The sequence below is a fragment of the Stegodyphus dumicola genome, chromosome 2, assembly GCF_044657685.1.
Source record: "Stegodyphus dumicola isolate Sdum_Otavi_A_Nest chromosome 2, ASM4465768v1".
In the NCBI taxonomy this organism is placed as follows: Eukaryota; Metazoa; Arthropoda; class Arachnida; order Araneae; family Eresidae; genus Stegodyphus; species Stegodyphus dumicola.
This window is the reverse complement of record NC_140769.1, coordinates 50,570,464-50,590,685: the sequence shown is the minus strand read 5'-3', so window position 1 is coordinate 50,590,685 and position 20,222 is coordinate 50,570,464. Positions and strand designations below refer to the sequence as shown.

The following is a 20,222-nucleotide window of genomic DNA, read 5'->3' as shown; positions in this document are numbered from 1 at the left end:
GATCTCGTTTAGGGTGAATAAGGCATGTAGGTCTGTTCAAGGGAAAGAATGTAAACAAAATAACGTTCGCAAAAAGCAACGGAGTGGTCTTTTGTGTGGGAACAGCAACAGTCTATGCACAATGACAAGGCCATCCAAACTATGTACAATGACCATCTTAGGAAATATTTTATTTTTAGGGCACCTAAACGCCGCATGGGTAGAAAAGCCGCACCCGCTGAAAATTTAAGTTTTAAACATGTAAACGCTGCGGCGTTTCTTCCAGAAATTACGGTATTGCTTTTGCAATGTTAGAGCCTGTCATCTTGCACCACATAACAGCTTGAACACAGCAACCTGTAGGGGTGTGGCTGTCCTTTACCCCTTGTCTTGGTGAAGTCCACCACACATCTATCCACTTTTAGCACAGAATAGAGCATGGACAGATCATGGAATGAAGTCTAGTCATGTATTGATCCAAGGGAATATGATCTTTTATATCTCAGATGGTAGCCCATAATGAACCTACAGGTGTTGATGCAGGATCAACGACTTAATATGCCCATTCTATAATATCCCACAATTCTTGTGTGGCATTAAAATCAGTACTATTTTGGTTATTTGATTCTATTGGTGCATTTTTGTATGATGTTCCTTTAAGTGTAATCTTTCCTCAGTGGCATTACATACGACCTTCTTGTGTTATACAAAGCCATTTGTATGAAAGTGTTGTATCCTGGTATGCACTTATCTCATAATAGATGTTATATTTCAGCCTATATACAAGGGCATGATCTATGTACCTTTTATGTGTTTTAGGCTGTCCCTAAAATGAGGACAATCAGAAACTGTCATTAAAATGTCTAGTGTAATTTTTTTTAAGACAGATGTATGTCCTGTAAAAAAGAATAAATATTTGTTAATTTTTATTTTTCATTTATAATTTTTCTACTAAACTTCAGTATTTTATTGACAGTTATACTTTCAAATTAAGGTAAAAATTGTAGGTTAAAAAATGAGGCTTTGTAATTATATTTATTATTGGATTTATGTTATTCATGGATAATCCAAGATTCTGCATACTGTAAGGCAAATTTATTTCAGGTGGTCCCAGAAGACAGAAAGGCATGAGGCCTAATAATCCTCCAGAATATTCATATGGCCAGTTTAATCCTGGGCCACAATTATTTGATGACACTAGTGGTGGTTTTGCACCACAGTATCCACCAGGTCCTGCTCCAGGTAAAATCCAATGTTTTGCATTTATTTTTCATTTAATAAGAGTGTTTGGTATTAGTGTTAAAGTAGGGAAGTTCTTTTTAGTTATGTTTTTATATTACTATACACTAAATTTTTTTTTTTTGAAGTGTAAAATACACTGAAGGTCAATTGCTATAGATGAATTACAAACAGCTACATAGCGCATATAAAAAGTAAGGGTGGTTGCACTGCAAGTGAAATAAAATAATGCTAGGACAAAATGGTCATTTTGTGCTGAATGCGTAAAAGTAAAGGGAAAAAAAAAAAAAAAAAAATGCAATTATGCACAGGCTTTCTGGTGTAAGATGTCAATGTAGGGTATGGCTACCATGGGAGGTGAGGTACCATAGGGTATGGCTATCACAAGATTCCACAAGATTGAGTGGGATTCAGATCTGGAAAACGTGCTGGCCATAAGAAGCATTGAATAGCCTTGTTCTCTTGACACTCCTGGACAGCAACTGTTCGATGACATGTTACATTGTCATCCATGAAAACAAATTTATCACCAACAACACCTTAGAACATGCAGACAGGAAGTAGCAGAGCATCATTAACATATCTCGAGCAGTTTTAGACCCAGTTGGAAGCATATACAGTGAAGTATGGCCATTGATCATGATCCCAGCCCATACCATGACACTATGTGTAGGATACTAGTTAATTTCCTCTATGTTTGCTGCACTATATGCAGTACCACTCTCATACCATATCATCTGGCATCTACAGTCCAATGACAGATCGAACCTACACTCAACTGAGAATAGTACTCAAGCTCAGTCATTTTCCCTCCAATTGCAATGCTGATGACACCATTGCAGAGGGTGGAATGGTATGTCTAGATAATGGAATACACACAGTAGGATAGTGGGCCTATAGTCCTACTTGGTACAAACGTCTGGATAGAGATTTTTGGGAAATTAGCTTGCCAGTAGCAGTGATAACTGATTTGCCACCTCAGTAGCTCTGCTGCGACGGTTCCTTTTTGTTGATAGCACTATGTACTTATCTTCTGCAGGCATTGTATTATGAACATGACCTCCCCTGGAACATCTGCTACACATTCCATTTCTTTGAAATGATTTCCAAAGCCTTGAAACAACACTATGGTTGATGGAGAACTCTCTACCAACATCTGTTATTTTGTGCACTTCTTCAATCTTGTCAATAATATGGCCATACGTAAAATCATATAAGTGATGTAGTGATCCACAAACATACAGAAAATTCCAAGTTCATCGATTGATTCTTTCCCATTACATTTTGTTTTTGAACAACAGCTGTCAATACACGTCAAATACTTTATATCTATTATCAGCACTATCACTTGACACATAATTTTCGGCAATTCAAAATTTGTGTATGCACTGTACATCTTACTACCACACATATGAGAAATTCCACATTTCCTTGCCTTTCATTTTGTGGGTGCTCTTGCTGATACTATCATCTGTCCTTAGCAATTGTCCACCGATGTATTATGGATTTATATTTAAAAAATATTTGTTTTCAATAAAAGTTTTGTGTATTTCCATGTTCATAAAGTTGTATTTTTATTATTTTAAAGAGCTATATGTTTTTTTCCCTTTCGTTCCAAATAGTACAAAAACTTCAAATTAATCTTACCACATTCAGCCATTTTACCATGTAAGCCACAAAATAACAACATACTTCCTAATCAACAGCCAACACACAAACAAGTCTTTACAAATCTTTTCCCATCATTCAAATTCACCGAAATCATGCAACCAATTACGTTATAATAGGTTTTCCATAGCATTCAACCACTCAGGTTACCATAAATGAAACAATGGCTTCGCGATAAATTAAACAACTTGGTGATAAAATGAAACAACAAGTTAGCAATAATCCAAGGAGCACCTTTAAATATATTCTAACCGTATTTTTTGTAACAAAATTTAGGATTAAAAATAAAAATACTAAAAAAAAAAAAAAAAAAAAAAAAAAACCTGCAGAAATAGTGGACTAAAAATCAGATAATTGATATAGGAATCAAAGAAAGTATATTGATATCAATATATTAATTAACCATTTATTTATTTTTTTAAATCAGGAATGAATACTAGTGGTTGGGATCAGAGTTACAGTCATCCATCATTTCCAGGACAGCAACTTTTGACAGATCCTATGGCTTCCATGGCTATGCAGTATGGCCAAACTATTGCTGGCCAAGGCAAAATTATGGTAGAAGAAAAGGTATAACATATGTATTAGAATTACTGTTTTCTGTTACTTAAATTTACTTAGTGTTAATTAATTTTCATGTAATATATTCTTAGTTACATACAAATTTGTTTTTCATTACTAACCTTTTAGATGTCATATTTAAGTTCTACGTGTAAGCAAATAATAAGAAAACTCAGTGAATCTTCTATGATGATCTGTGAGCCCATACATGATTTCTGAAAAATCCTTAAGTATGCAATGCAGATATGTATAATTTCTGAAAAGTCATTCAGTATGGATTGTAGATATGTATGTGTATATACTGCATGTTTTACTGCATGTTTATGAACTGCCTTGTGTAAGAGTTGTTTTTGCACCCTCTCTCTATGAATGTAACCTTTATAGTGTATTTTTATGATGTATGTTAAAAATTTAATTATATGAAAGTTTTGGAGATTACTAAGGTAGTGTTTATTTTTAGACTTTATTTTCTTGTTCAGTGCAGTGCTGTCTGCAGTTTAATTTTGTTTATACAGGTGTTGAATGAAATAATTTTGTTAAAATTTTTGCCATTTAATTTTTAAATAATTTGAAATTTAATTGGTATAGCCCCTCTCAACATGTGTGTCATAGTGAGCCTGGCACAATGGCAGCGATAACTATCCTAATAGAAACTGGTTTGTGAGCATCTGGGTCTGAGGAGTTTGCTTGTCTACCTAAAGAAGTCAGGGGTGTGAGAGTATCTGAGGGAAGAGAAGATTTTTTGACTATGGGGTGAGAGTAGAGTTCTGGTTTGGAGGGGTGACATATGAAATGAAATCAACTGCATATATTAGGGAGTAATCTGTTGTGTTTAGAAAATGAGGCCCTCCCCCAGTGTTTGAGTTCCAAAATTTTTATATTTAGGAAAACTGTGCTAGGCTTATTCTTGGCATACAGATAAGTAGAGATTTTATGTTACTGTAGATAAGCATAATTTGTAAATATAACTGTAAATAGAACTGTATTAAATATTAAAAAATTTCAGAATGTTAATTTTATTTTATTGTAATTTACTATACATTCTATGTCAGAACCCTTAGCAGTTAGGTGTGTAAAGAAATAATATCTTGCAATAAGTTTGAGTTTTGCTCACGAAAATTAGTATTTTATTCTGAAAATTTAAATTTACACATCCCAGCTTACTCTTTTAATAATTAATGATTGGCCCACAGCACCTGCCTCAGAGAAAAGGTGGCATTTATTACCTGACAAGGACTTTAGCAATTCAAGGTGATGCCATTTGGATTATGTAATCTGCCAGTAACATTTCAATGCCTCATGGAGACCATGTTAAGTGGTCTTTCCTATGAAGCCTGTCTAATATAATTAGATGACATCATTATTGCCGAAAAGTGTTTTGAAGAAAATTTCAAAAATGTTAAAATATTAGGAAGGTGTTTCAGAAATTGATAGAAGCTAATCTAAAGTTAAGTCCTGCCAAATATAAATTAACTTACCTTGCTTATGTCATCCTTGCCAAGGGTAAGTGCACAGATCCAGAAAAAGCATCAGCAGTTAAAGATTGGGCACATCAAATGAGAATGAGAAGTTTCCCATCAAATGAGAAGTTTCCCGGAGCTTTGCTCCCACTACAGGTAATTTATGAAGGTTTTTTCTTCCATAGAAGACTCTTTCTCAAGTTAACAGGAAGTTAGAAAAGTTTTTGTTGACGAAAGAATGTGAGGATGTATTTAATAAAACGAAAGAAGCTGTAACATCTACGACAATCCTGACGCATCTTCAGCTCAATAAATCATTTATTCTTAACACAGATGTGAGCAATGAGAAGGTCACTTCTGTTTTATCCCAACAAAAATAAATGGTCAAGAACATGTCGCAGTGTACAAGAGCTAGTGTCTATCTAAACCGGAGAGGAATTACGGTGTCAACAAAAAAGAATTGCCCGCCATTGTTAAAGCAGTAGAACACTTCCATCATTATCTCTATGGCAGGGAAATTCGTGCTCTGCACAGATCATGTATCATTGACCTAGCTTTTAAATTTCAAGAATCCTGGAGAACAAATAGCCAAATGGATATGGAGACTCCAGGAATATGACATAACCATCCGTTATTGTAAACAATCATAACATGGAAACGCCGATGCTTTTAAATTTCAAGAATCCTGGAGAACAAATAGCCAAATGGATACGGAGACTCCAGGAATATGACATAACCATCCATTATTGTAAACGATCATAACATGGAAACGCCGATGCTTTGTTTAGAAACCCTTGCCCAGAAAGCTGCCGTTATTATTCCTAGGTTAAAGCAAACTACGAACTAAAGAAAACTACGAGAACAGGAACAGGTATAATCCGGTCGTACATCAAGTTATGAATTCAACATCATCTGATCCAGACCCATGGAGTAGTCAGTAAAGGCCAGTTGGAAGACAAAGGCATTAAATGCATAATTGATTTAATGGAATCTTCAAATAGAAAATCTACATGACAGGACATTTCCATCTACTGTTTTGGACAATTGGGCTCTCTGGAACTCACTCAATATTTGAAATGGAATCTTATACTCGAAGTTTGAATCAGATGATGGAAAAGCACTCCAATGACAGCTAATATTCCCAAGATCATGGATACTAGACGTCCTTAAGGAACTATAGAACAGCCCTACAGGAGGCGTACTAGTAGCTCAGTACTCGTCGGCCTATCGAGGATCGTTATCCCAGTGTGAATTGCCAGTGTAACTGAGAAGGCGAGAGTTATTAAGAAATGTGAAGTGGTTGCATCATGTACTCCAGTGACCAGCATTAAATGAAATAATAACACTTCAGAATCCGTGTCTTCAGAGAGCATTATATCAGTGTTACTGCAAAATGTACAGTTGAGTGATGAAGAGAGGAATGCTGCCGAATGTATCATTCAAGATCTTCAAGATGTTTTCTCCAACTCATCTGCTGACATGGGTCGAACTAGTTTGACACAGTATAAAATCGATACCAGGGTTCATCCACCAGTTAAGCAACATCCAAGACGTCTACCGATTGCTAAACAGGAAGAGGTATAAAAACTTCTAAAGGATATGGAAGAAGGCTAGGTCACCAAGCCTTCAGCAAGTCCATGGGCATCTCCCATTGTCCTCGTTAGAAAGAAAGATGGTTCAACAAGATTGTGCATTGACTATCGCTGATTGAATGAGGTTATGAACAAAGATAGCTACCCCCTTCCTATAGAATTGATGACATTCTGGACATTCTTTCTAGTAGCAAAAGGTTTTCGACACTTGATTTAAGGAGTGGGTATTTGAAAGTAGAGATACATCTTGATGATAGAGAAAAGACAGCATTTACTACTAGACAAGGACTTTGGCAGTTCAAGGTGATGCCATTTGTACTATGTAATGCACCTGCAACATTCAAACGCTTCATGGAGACTGTTTTGAAATGTCTTTCCTACAAAGTCTGCCTGATATACCTGGATGATATCATCATTGGAGAGAATTTTGAAAAACATCTAGAAAATCTTTAAAAAGTGCTTCAGAAACTGAGAGAAGCAAATCTAAAGTTGAGTCTTGCTAAATGTAAATTATTCAGACTGGAAGTGACTTATCTCAGACACGTCATCTCTGCTGAAGGTGTGTGTACGGATCATGAAAACGTTTCAGCAGTTAAAGGCCTGGAGATGCCCTAAAAATTTCATCAGTTAAGAAGTTTCCTGGGGCTTTGCATCTACTCTAGGAGATTTGTGAAGGACTTTTCTTCCATCGCAAGACCCCCTTACAAACTGACAGAAAGCAAATAAAGGTTCTTGTGGACAAATGAATGTGAGGATTAACCTTGAAGGAATCTTAATTATCGGCTCCAGGCCTGGCATATCCTCAGCTCAACAAACTATTTATTCTCAACACCTATGTAAGCAATGATAGTGTCTCTGTGCTGTTTTGTCCCAAGAAATAAATGGCAAAGAATGTGTCATAGTCTATTCAAGCAAATGCTTTTCAAAACTGAAGAGAAATTACTGTGTCGCCAGGAAAGAGTTGCTCGCCGTAATTAAAGCCATAGAACATTTTCATCATTTTCTCTATGGCAGAAAATTTCCACTCCATGCTGAGCATGCTTCGTTGATCTGGCTTTTAAGCTTCAAGAATCTTGAAGGTCAGATTGCCAGATGGATACAGAGACTCCAGGAATATGACATTACTATCTGTCATCGAAAGGGATCATCACACAGAAAGCTGACACCCTGTCTGGAAGACCTTGCCCAGAAAGCTGCCGATATTGTTCCAGGGTCAAATTGAAATACGAACTGCTTAATCCAATCATATGACAAATTACAACATCAGCTGACTGAGACCCATGTAGAAAAGACCAGCTGCGAGATGGCTAGATTAAACCCATAATTGATTTAATGGAGTCTTCAAACAGAAAACATACCTGTCAGGACATTTCAATCTATAGTCTGATGACAAAACAATACTGGGCTGTCTGGGACTCCCTCCATATTCAAAATGGCATCTTATACCGAAAATTCGAGTACAATAATGGTAAGGTTTTCTGATGGCAGCTGATACTTGCAAGGTCCTGGATCCCCGGCATCCTTAAAGAACTACATAGCAGCACTACAGGATGCAACTTCGGAATAATGAAGATCTTGCAGAGAGTTCATGAGCACTTCTATTGGAATAATGCAAAGGATGACTTGCAAAAGTGGTGCCGAACTTACGATGCCTGTGCAGGTCGGAAAGGACCGAACAAACGCAGCCAAGGCAAGCTGCGACGTTACAATGTAGGAGCACCTTTTGAGCGTATCACCTTTGACATCTTGGGACCTCTACCACAAACTTCTGATGGCAACAGATACATTCTCTTTGTCATTGATTACTTCACCAAGTGGCCTGAAGCATATCCTATTTAGAGGCTGTCACAGTAGTTGAGGTGATGATACAGCACTGGATTTCCAGGTTCGGAGTGCCTTTTCAGTTACATTCGGATCAGGGAAGGAATTCTTATAAAACACATTAAAATTTGTCTAAATTTAAATAAATGAATGTATTTTTAAAGTTTTATAAAGGAAGGGTTGGAAATGATCAGCTGGCAATGTGAAAGGTTTACATGGGGCCAAAAAAGGCTGAGAACTACTGTTCTAGAAGTTTAGACTTAAGCTGACTTAAGCTGAACTGAACTCCGAAAATAATAAAAGTTATTTGTATCAGCATAAAAGTGTATTTTGATGGATAGTATTTATTTATTTAATTTTATTTTACAGTTGGAGAAGTATGTATCCCTATCGAAAATGAAGTATTATTTTGCTGTTGATACTGGTTATGTAACAAGGAAAATTGGATTATTATTTTTCCCTTTTACTCATAAAGTAAGTTCAATTCTGTTTGAAGTTTGAATACTTTTTAATGGCATGCTTGATCAGCATTACACTTTTAGGTTCCACAAAGTTTTATCTTATGTTGTATTTTTCTTGTCTGTTAAAGAAGCTTTCCTAGACATTTTTAGTTTATTTTAAATATGTCATATAAAATATTTATTTTAATGCATTCAAAGCATTGTTTAAACATATGAAATAGGAACAGCTAATATTCATATAAAATTAGGCAAAACCACTGTGATTTTGTAGGAAAACTGCTTTATTTGTTTAGAAGAACAGTATAAGGGGAAGAGAGAAACACTTTGCCTATTTCCCTTGAATTCCCTGTGCATGAAATTAAATAATTTTGCCAATTTGCATGACATTAACATCAAAGTTTCAATTTTATTAATTTATTAATTACAATGCAGCCAAGGCAAGCAGCCAAGGCATTAATGAAATTAATGACTCCACTCTTGAAAACTGCTTTGATATTGTGATTATAATTCTTCATGTGGTACTCAAATTTGCATTTTTTCTCTTAAATCAGGACTGGGCAGTCCATTTTAACAATCAAAATGAACCTATACCTCCAAGATATGATGTAAATGCACCAGATTTATATATTCCCAGTAAGTGTGAATTTTATTCTTGTATATAATTACTGTGAATTCTAAATTTAATAATAAATTCATTTTAAAATACTGCTAAATAAAAATGTTATTAATTCTAAAATCTGAAGTTCTGTTGCATTTGTCATGCATGAAAAAGAGAGGAGAGATCAAGCATTAAAAAACATATCCTTCTTTTCTAGATGCGCTCTTTCATAAATAAGATTTAAAAATACTGAAGATTTTTCCTCGTTCATTTTGAAAATAATGTCCATAAATTGGTTCTAGGTTTATGTCATTTTCTTCCCCCTTTTCATTTAGAAGTAAACTAATGTTTTGCTATAATTATTATGAATGTGATATTACTACATCACTATAAATTGTGAAATAATTAATCGTTAGTTATATGTAGTATTTGAATTCTTTTATCAAAATAAAATATTTAATGTGAACTTTAAATGTGATGTGTTGTAAGATATTTCCTCCCTTCTTTCTGCTTGCCTTCATGGTGTAATGGGTAACACAGTGTGTATTCGAGCGGTCCAGGTTCGAGTCCTGGCGAGGGCTTTGCACATTTTTCATGTCTCCTGCTTCTAAAAGGCTAATAGATGCCTGAACTAAAAGGTGGTAGATGATGATTCCTCGCCACCAGGATTTTGCGATTGGGTCCCCTAATCCCCAGTTGCCCTTTAAATGGGAGAGTATATAAGATATTTTCTCCCTCCTTTCTGCATGCCTTCATGGTGTAGTGGTAGTGCACTCTGCTCATATTCGAGAGGTCCAGGTGAGGACATTGCATACTGTTAAAAATTTTATCAACTTTGTACTATTAAAATTTTTTGATCATTAAATAGATAAGTGAAAGTTCACTTACCTTCTAAGTAGGGCTGCCCTGAACTGCCTTCTTTCCTTCTTGTCGGTATCCGTCTCTATGATGAACTTCGATTCACTGCGCAACACAGCTATAAACTTTTTAAGAAATTTTAATTCGTATGAAAGATATCTACAAAATATTTACAAGTTATAACGATTACAAGCATAATTTATACGGAGACGGTCTATCGTTATACATCTGTTAGATGCGTCAGCCGTTCAACTGATTACTTTTAGTCTCTTTCGCCAGAGGGCGTTCGAGGAAGTAAAGTTCTAGTAAGCAAACGTGACACTCCCACCTTGAGGTCCAGTATCAACAGAGGATGGACCTCAACTGACCTGTAGTTCGTCTTTTGAGATTTCGTCATACATCGAGTTCTGTACCTCACATATCTGACTCAAGTGTAAAGTTGAGTTCAAGAGGTATGAGGTTCTTAGTAGGTCTTATAATCTCCCCTTGTGCAGTTTTCAGTTTCACTAATCTAATGTATCCGTCGTGGGATGGAAAAATTTCCAGGATTCTAGCTAAGGGCCAGTTTATCCTTTTTCCGTTGTTGGACACAATTACAAGATCACCAACTTTCACAGAATATGGTTCGCGGATGAATTTGGAGCTTTGTTTTAGTTGCCCTAAATATTCTGATCGAAATCTTTTTCGTAAATCTTTTCTCAATTTGGCTCTGTAAAGGCATCTTTTATTGATGGATTTAGAATCCAAAAAATTTAATTCAGGAACTCCAGTCTCTGGAATTTCTGTTAGAAACATTGCTGGGGTGAGAGCTCTTAAATCCTTTATGTCTTCTGACAAATACATGAGAGGATGGTTGTTCATAATGCTCTCGCAGTCACAAATGATTGTCAACAATTCTTCGTCGTTCAGAGAAGAGTTTCCTGGTACCTTTCAAAGAATTCTCTTTAGTACTCCAATTAATCTTTCCCACCACCCTCCCCAACATGGCGAGGAAGGGGGAATAAATTTCCATTCAATTTTCTTAACTGTTGCATTTTCTAAGATAGAATTCCAATCTATGGTCTTAAACCAATTATTTGATCCAACAAAATTGGTTCCATTGTCGGAGTATACAGTGACAGGTCTACCCCTTCGAGCAATGAATCGCCTGAACGCGTGCAGGAAACTTTCGGTTGATAGAGATGAGACTAGCTCTAAGTGAACTGCTCTATATATTGCGCAAGTAAAAATGACGATCCATGTTTTTTGGCCTCCTTTTAAAATTAAGGAACCCGTCAGATCAACACCAATAATCTCAAAAATTAAAGCATCTCTTATTCTGTCTTCAGGTAGTGACGCTTGAGGAATCTTATATGAATCAGAGTCGAACCTTCCACATCGTACACAATTTTGGATAACCTTGCGTACGGTCTTCCTACTCTTTATGATCCAATATTTTTCACGTAAAGCGCACATAACGAATTGTACTCCAGCGTGACTTAGCCTTTCATGTTCAGATTTGATCAGTTTTAATACTAGTGGATGTTCTGAGGGAAGTAAAACCTATTTAGAAGGTAAGTGAACTTTCACTTATCTATTTAATGCTCAAAAAATTTTAATAGTACAAAGTTGATAAAATTTTTAACAGCATACTTTTCATGTCTCCTGCTTCAAAATAACTTAATAACTCTACAATGTCAGTTCTTTGCTGTATAAATTATTTTTAAATCAAATAAAATAAGAGTCATTAGTAATATTTGCTGTCTGAATTATTTTAGTTCCATATGCACATTCATTATGTGCATATGGAATATGATGATATACACATTCATTTAGCTTACTATATATATATATTTATTTCATTACATTTAGCTTACTATATATATACACATTCATTTAGCTCATATATACACTAATATATACTACTAATATATTAGTGTATTTAATGCATGTAAATTAATGTAGTTATGTGTTACTTTCTGACATATTTTAAAATACAGAAATTTTCTGTCAAATGAGCCTTAAATTTTCAGCTTTCATCATAGATAAATTTCTTCCTGACGCATAAGCGACATCAGTGTTGTAACTGTGGTGGCATCTTGAACTAACAGAACTGTAAACAGATGTGCATGTAGACAATCAGTTGCACTCAGTAGAGTAATGAGCAGTAGTGTGATTTCATGTTTTAAGCAGGAAAACAGGTACTGAGGTATTGAAGTGTATGAAAAATGAGGTACTGAGTTATTGAAGTCTATGAAAAATGAGGTACTGAGGTATTGAAGTCTATGATAATTGTTTAAGTCATGCACTGATGTTTGAGTTGTTTAAATGTTAAAAGAAGGAACTAGTATTGCTAAAGGACAGTGCCAGAACAGAACATCCCTTTACAAGTTCATCTAATGGAAACACATAAAATTTGCGATCCTTTTAAAACTGACCATCATCTCTTATTCAGAGTTATCGCAGAAGACCTGAACAATCTCTAAATTAAGTGTTCAGGACATTATCTGAAATGTTTTGACGAAGAGAAAAGTGTTTGGAAAGTTTATCCTGCATTCCTTGACTCCCAAACAAAAAATAACAATATGCAGATGCCTGCTGCAGCTAGACTGAAGTGAAAAACACAGGTGGTCTATTCTGGGAAAAGTCATTATTGTTACTAAGACTTGTTATTATCAATATGAACCTTTGATAAATGACAAAGTGCAGAATGGGTCTATGATGATTTGCCAAGACCAAAGAACTTGTGAATGATAAATTCGAAAGTGAAGACAAGGCTCATCACCTTTTTTTATGCTCACGGCATTATTCACAAGAAACTTATTCCCCCCAACCATTGTAAATGGCTAGTTTTATGTAGGTTTCATAGATAATTAGTGTTAGGATGTTTATGTAGGTTTCATAGATAATGTAAGAGGATTCAACAGGTTCTTCTGAAAAGATGGAAGAATAAGATGAAAAAAATCTTCTTGTTACATGACAATGTGCTTGCTTGCGCAGCTGGACCTCTGGTGTAGTTTCTAGCATACAAATGTGTGCCAGTTCTTAACAACCCTCCATATTCACCCAATTTAGCACACAAAGTGACTCACTTGAAGAGTCAACACTATGATGGCATAACTAACTTTCAAGCCACAGTGTCATGCAACGTGAATAAAGGACTTTTCTGACAGTTTATATAGTTGTATTAATCTGTGCAATTGTACTCAAGTTGGAAGATGAGTTATCTGTGTAGATACCTGAAGCATTAAAACCTTCATCTAAGTTTTGTATGGTTTTTATGACTTAAACCCATTTCTCCACCACCATCTAGATGGTGGAGAAATGGGTTTAAGTCATAGTTGATCACTTATAATTGTCAACAGTGGTGAATTCCATGCTGATGAATCAGAGTTCAATTCCTGGATAAGATATCTATATTTATAACTGCGAGGTTTATACAAAATGAGAACATTTAAAATGTATTGCACTAAAAGTCTTGGTGAGTTGATAGTGGCAAATGAAGGCTTGAAGATGGATTTCATCGCATGCAATGTTCAATAACAAAACTGAAATTTAAATTTAATCACTATCAGAGCTGGCCATATGGTTGCTGTTGTCCCAGGCAAGTTGAACTGTGATGCCCTATTTAAGTATAGTTATAAAACTTTTCATGAGGAAAAAACTAAAAATATAGAAATGAATTTATATCTTGGTTGTTTTTTTAACATGCAATGAGCAGTATTGTTACGAATTTTGTATTTAGATAACTAATATCAATAAAATTATATCAATAGAATTATAATTAAAATTTTGCCCGTACAATGCAGCACAAGACAAATATTAAGAGAAAGCTACACTGGAAAGTAAAAATGCAAGAGCATGTGCATTTAACATTTAATAAATGGTTATCTCTTTAATTTGTATTGAAATTGTATAAATGTAATTGACTACTGTGTTAGCTGTAACCATAATTCCTTCCTCTTGTTGGTTTCCCAGAAATCTTGAGAAGCAAAGAAATTACTAAAACTCTCTCATAACTGATTGAAAGCTATAAAAAGCCAGAGAGAGAACATCTCAGTTCACTTGCTTAGTCACTGTTAATGTGATTTTTGACAACATGTACCCTACCTAAGACATCATACCAGGCATTTATTGCAACAAATTATTGAATTTGTTCTGAACATATTTACCACTCTAGTGAACATAAGTTTCTTTAGATACAGTCTGATGTAAATGTTCACTCATTGTTAGATTTTCCAAGTAGCTCAGCAAAATGTAAAATTATTTTAGAAGTCAAACTACAAAAATCAGCATTATATTTGCAAATCAGATAAGAAAGGCTAGACAGGAGTTAAGTTACTGGTGCTATCTATAGATGATACCAGTAGCTTAACTCCTCTCGAGCCTTTACCTTACTTTACCTTATTACCGTATCTTATCTCATTCGTTTGCGCTTTGGCCGCTGAGGAAGTTGGTTTGGTAGTCAAACCATGGAAACTAGTCCTGGAAAATGTAGAAATATAATGTGATTTTTGTTGTTTGACGTCTAAAATAATCATTGTTCGATGTGTTATTTTAACCTAAAAAGATGTCAGATATGTTCATTGTGTGGTATAACTAATGTACCTAAAGTCCCTCTGAAAGCTAAATTGCATTCAGTAAAATGCTGGATAGTAATACTCATTAAACGTTGTAAAACTTTAAAACAGTGCTTCTGTTCTTTTTCGAATTGTGATTGAAGCTCATCAGTAATTTTATTAGTCTATAATTAAAGTGATGTTTCAAAACATTTCCTTAGACTTTCCAGGTAATGTACTAAATTTTCATGTAGCTTTTAAGTCTTCATGACTGTGCCCTCCTCTTATTAATTTCAGTTTTTTCTGACATGGTACTAATCATTAATTTCAGATTTTCCTAACAGGAACTTACTGGAGAAGCAACAAAAGCAATAAATTTTATTGGTGCTCTCTCAATAAATCTACTTTTTAAGAAAATTCTCACCAATGTTTATTTTTTTACACATCATTGTCACAAAGAAACTACATTTATTTCCATCTTTTGGAAAACTGCACTGTTTTTTAATAGGATGTGGCCAAGTCATTTTGGATCACTCTCATATATTGATGATTCATCTGGTCAGTATGCTGGATAATTTTAGTTGATATTTTGGTTTAACTTTCAGATTTACTTTTTAGTTGGCTCTGAGTGAGACATTATTATCTAAGATTGAGCATTCAATCGCATTACAGTTGTAATTTTGATCTTTTAACTCGTGCATGCAGTTGTTATTTTCTTCAGAAAATATAGCATCTTTAGCAGGTTTGACCTCTAAATCACTAGATAATATATATGTATGTAGGTGTGTATATATATGTATATATGTATTGCTGAAGAAGCTTACTCTGCATTGTTCCCACTGCTTAATTTAAAACTTAAAAAAAAAAAAATTATACTTTTGAGTGTTTCATTTCTCAATTTTAGAAATAGGAAAAATAAAATAAATCTAAACTGCTGACTGAAAACAAGAACAACAACAACAAGGGAAAAAAAAAAAAAAAAGAATACTATCGTACTTTGCGGCCGGGGAGGTCAAAATGAGACAGTTCTATATCTCCCATTCTGCTAGGCTAGTTAACGAAATTTGCCTTGCATTTTTCATGTCTCGAAAGCGTGGCATAGGTTATGTATTAGATTTATGTATAGCATTGTTCTAATATAGGTATTTTGACACCAAATCAGACATTTTCTGAAATGACATGCCAATTTTCTTCCATATTTCAATTCTGTGACTCAAATTAGGCCAAAATGTCAAGTTTTGTAAAAATCACAATAGTCTTTAAAAAATTAGCCCTCAAAATTTTAGCTCCTCCATGTTAATTGAATTGGGTATATATTTATCAATCTCTCTTTTTTTATTAAACTTATTTGATTCTTCCCTTAACATTTCTAAATTTAGGTTCATACCAAATAAAATTCACTCTTTTTACTTCCTTGTATGAAGTAAAAAGGAAGTATTGTAATTTCGAAAAGTTTCAGGAAGCATATTTCAACGAAAATATCCATTTTGACCGCTATCGAATGCAATTTAACGATGTTTTTGCGTAACATCTGTATGTAGGAACAGGATAAAAGACTCTTTTCCTCCAAAAAAATTATAAATCTGCTTTAAAATGAATTCTGAAGAGAATTTTTCGTGGTATCTGTACGTATGTACGTTTGTATCTTGCATAACTCAAAAATGAGTACCCTTAGAACGTTGAAATTTTGTATATAGGACTGCTATGACATGTAGATGTGCACCTCGTATTTTTGTTACAATCAGCCGCACCAAACGTATATAAATATATTTATATATATATATATATCTACTCTATTACCTCGCTCAGTGAGCTCAGTTTCTTTACTCATAAATGTTTGTAAATTGTGCACTTTTTTTTTTTTTTTTTTTCCTTTAAAAAGCTGGAATTAAGTTGTTCTTATTTTCTGGTTAAGGTTTTTATGCCTTTAGGAAATCTACAAGCAGTATTTGTAGAATTATCAACAATTTAAAAGCTGTTTAAGTGCGGTTAAGCCTAATTTTTAAATAACATGGCAGATATATTTGTTTACATTTGAAACGGCAGAATAGTAGATTTGTTGCCACTCTAGAGAAAGTAAGCTTCATAATAACAAAGGTAATGCCTTCATTTATTATTGCAAATTAAATCATGCTTAATCCTTTGTGGAATTTTTTCGAGGAAATAAGTGTTTAAGATTTACTTCGTAATTGTTAATATAGATATTTTGAGTTTTTATGTATTTTTGCCCTGTCGCGAAGTAATTGCAGAAAGTTTTTGTAATTGCAAATTATTGAATTGCGAATTAATTGAATGAGAAATACTGAATCGTCTGTGGAAAAACGGTTTCTTTTTTTCTGTTTGCTTCATTTCTTTTTTTTTATACATCATTTTAGATTTATTATAATATTTAAATGGAACATGTGGCAACGATTAGATAATTCTTCAAATAATATAAATTTTGTGCATTCTGAGTTATAGTATGAACAAAGTGTAAACCTGTTAAGTGAACCTAGTGCCAGAGTGTTGCTATGGTAAACAAATAGTGAATTCAAAGAGTGCATTTATTCTGTTGTGGTTTATGCACTATTGACGAAGTAGATTTAATTCAATCCAATAAGCTTAAATGAAATGCTAGAAAAATGCATATAATTTAATATTTTGTACAGGGAAGTCATGTGGTGTACACATCAGATTTTTTATGATTTATTTTTAAAATTTGAATTTTCAAGTAATTTTTATAAATTTTTAAAAAAACATTTTGAATTATAATCTATAAAATTTTTACAATCATCTTAAAGTAGATGTATTTCTAAGCATACCAGCAAAAAATTAGAGTTTCTAATTCAAAATTTCAGAAGATATGCGAGAATTTATGTACAGTATAAAGTCTTTATTCTGGAATGATCTATAATCCGTGTTGAAAATATGACCTATTGTAACCCTTTTTCGGCATCATCTCTCCTCCTTGAAATAATTCTAACTTTTACATAAGGTTTAGTTCTTATTTTAAAGGGATACAGCAATTACTTCTACTTCTTTTTCACTGCCACTGTTTGTATTAAGAACGGACTGTTCAAGACTAATTAAGATGCAAAAACGAAACTTGATGTTACATCATCTGGAAAGCTGAGTCGTGCCGATAGCTGATTGGTTGTCGTGAGATGACATCATCTCTATTTCAGGTATAAAGTCCTTCTAGTTCCTGTTTCATTGCTTCTTGGTGTGCCATTCCAGCGCTCATTGGAAGATGATATTGCCATGCGTGCCGTCCAGCAATAAGTACCGTTGTTCCAGTCCATGATGATTTTTCCTGGATTCTGCCAAGCGTCTACGATGTGAGCAACTGCCGTGGGCGGCTGGCATCCTGTTTCCAAAGTTAAGGGACGTCAAATTCCAAGCTGTGACTTCCAGTGAGCAACTGCCGTGGGCCCCAATCTGTTCTATGGTTCGGCGGCAATAAATTCCAAGCTGTGATCTGTCGTGAGCAACTACAGTGACCGGCTTTTGCCAGTTCAAGTGCACTCAAGGTTTAGTTTAATTTTTCAGGTGCCTTCTTGGCCAAAAGCATGGACCTATTTATAGTGAAGTGAAATTCATATTAACCGCATAGTTTTTGTTCTAAGATATGTTTTTCGCATATTGAATGCCAGTATTCAAAGATCAGGTAATATATTTGCTGTATCATTTATAGTGTAATATTCTTTAAATGAGAAACCCTTGGGGTTAATGGATAGTCAACTAAATTTAATTTTTGTTAATGTTACACTCTTTAAGTTTCTGGTGTTGCTTAAATTTATTTATTGTATTTTTATTTTTACATATATTGTTAATAAATTGGTTAAGTTTAAAACTTTTCTCTTCTATGTCTGCACAGTATATAACCTTAGGGAGCTTCTATTGCTATTTCTGCTAAATGTTTTTATAACTTTAAACTTTGCTTTTGCATCAATCTGGACCTCAAAGCTACAAATTTTCTGCGCATGCGCATAATACGTTTATGCATGCGCGTTAATGTATAACGGACGGTATAGGCTAGGCTAAAATTATCTAATTATCTATTAACTACATGCCCATTTAACGGGAACCAGTTCCGATGTTTGCACCAGGCTCGCGAATAGAATCCGATCCTAACCCCTAATCCGGAATCGCCGAAGTCCCAAAGAGTCCGGATTAAAGACTTTGTACTGTATTAGCGTGTTTTGAAATTTGGCATATTTGTTGAAAGCGAAAATAACAACAAATGTGGTTTAGGCACTTTGTTAAAATTATTTAAAAGTATGACTGAAGACTTTTTCTGCTCATGTAAAATGATGAAAAGGGAAAGGTAAATGAGTTGCTGTAAATTAAGAAATTCCAACTGGTGAATTATTCTTGGCACAAAACGAAAAAAAGTGGCAAGATAAATTTTTGAATTTCTCCGTAAATTTCGCACCAAATTAAAAAAAAAAAAAAAAAAAAAAAAAAAATTGCATTTAGGCATAATTTGAGTTGTAGAATCGAAATATGAAAAAAAAAATTGGCTTGACATTTTAGAAAACCTGAAGTCATGCGTTCAAGACATGAAAAATGCAAGCTGAATTTCATCAATCGGCCCTCTGGAATGGGAGACATAGAGCTGTTTCCTCCTTTTTTTGTGTGTGCAGTGTACATCATTAGATTTGACAGAAAACAAAAACCACAAGAACATTCTTAGAAACAAGTAACAAAATCCTGATTCTAGCTTGTTATCAGTTCAGTGCTATCATCTCTATATTTTTTAAAGTGAAAGATTGTTATCTGAGAAAGGGAAAACGACAAAAAATGCTGTAGCTCAGCATACAAGCTCATTCAAGTTTAGACAGAAAAATGTTAGAAGCACCAGGGGCAGAGAGATTCTTAATGGTGCACTGGGCAACTGCTTATGTTGCCAGTACTTTGTTTCGATACTGATCACTGTTGGTGGTCGTGACCGTAAGTGATTATATCAACAATCACATGTACACTCTATTCATGAGGCTTGTCTACATAAATATGACATAGTTCTTTTGAAAACAATCACATTCTCTTAATGCGTTAACTTAAGTACTTAATTTTTTTAATGAATTGCATGTGTGTAAGTTAATTAAGTTAAAACAGAAATTAAAATTATCTTATTTAACTTTAAAAATAATTGGGAAATGAATTTAAATTTAAGGAATCTGAAAAAAAAGAGTATAATTTAATATCTTGTGTGTCCAGTCTTCCAGTGTTTTCAGGTTCCTGGTTGCATGGTTCCAACAAAGATATACCAAGTGTTACATCATTTGATAAAAATATGCCAGTTGGACACATACAAATTTTATTACTTAATTATGATATAGCTTATGTTATTGTTTTTAGTAAAATAAAATTTTCTTTGTAACCCAAAAAATCTTTATGAACATACTACTATGTATGTGAATTTTGAGTATGTTTTTGAACATTTATGCATGTATTTGATATTTAGT

At 34.1% G+C, this 20,222-nt stretch overlaps 1 protein-coding gene across 2 annotated transcripts in view; it reads left to right on the top strand.

Moving 5' to 3' along the window:
• Positions 1-20,222, top strand: part of Yif1 (Yip1d-interacting factor 1) — a 57,021-nt gene that overhangs the window by 18,886 nt on the left and 17,913 nt on the right. For both annotated transcript variants that reach the window (XM_035364106.2, XM_085810653.1), the window contains exons 3-6: positions 1,084-1,221; positions 3,314-3,456; positions 8,690-8,794; positions 9,333-9,414. In XM_035364106.2, the coding sequence (XP_035219997.1) occupies positions 1,084-1,221; positions 3,314-3,456; positions 8,690-8,794; positions 9,333-9,414 (468 nt within the window). The remainder of the gene's footprint in view (positions 1-1,083; positions 1,222-3,313; positions 3,457-8,689; positions 8,795-9,332; positions 9,415-20,222) is intronic.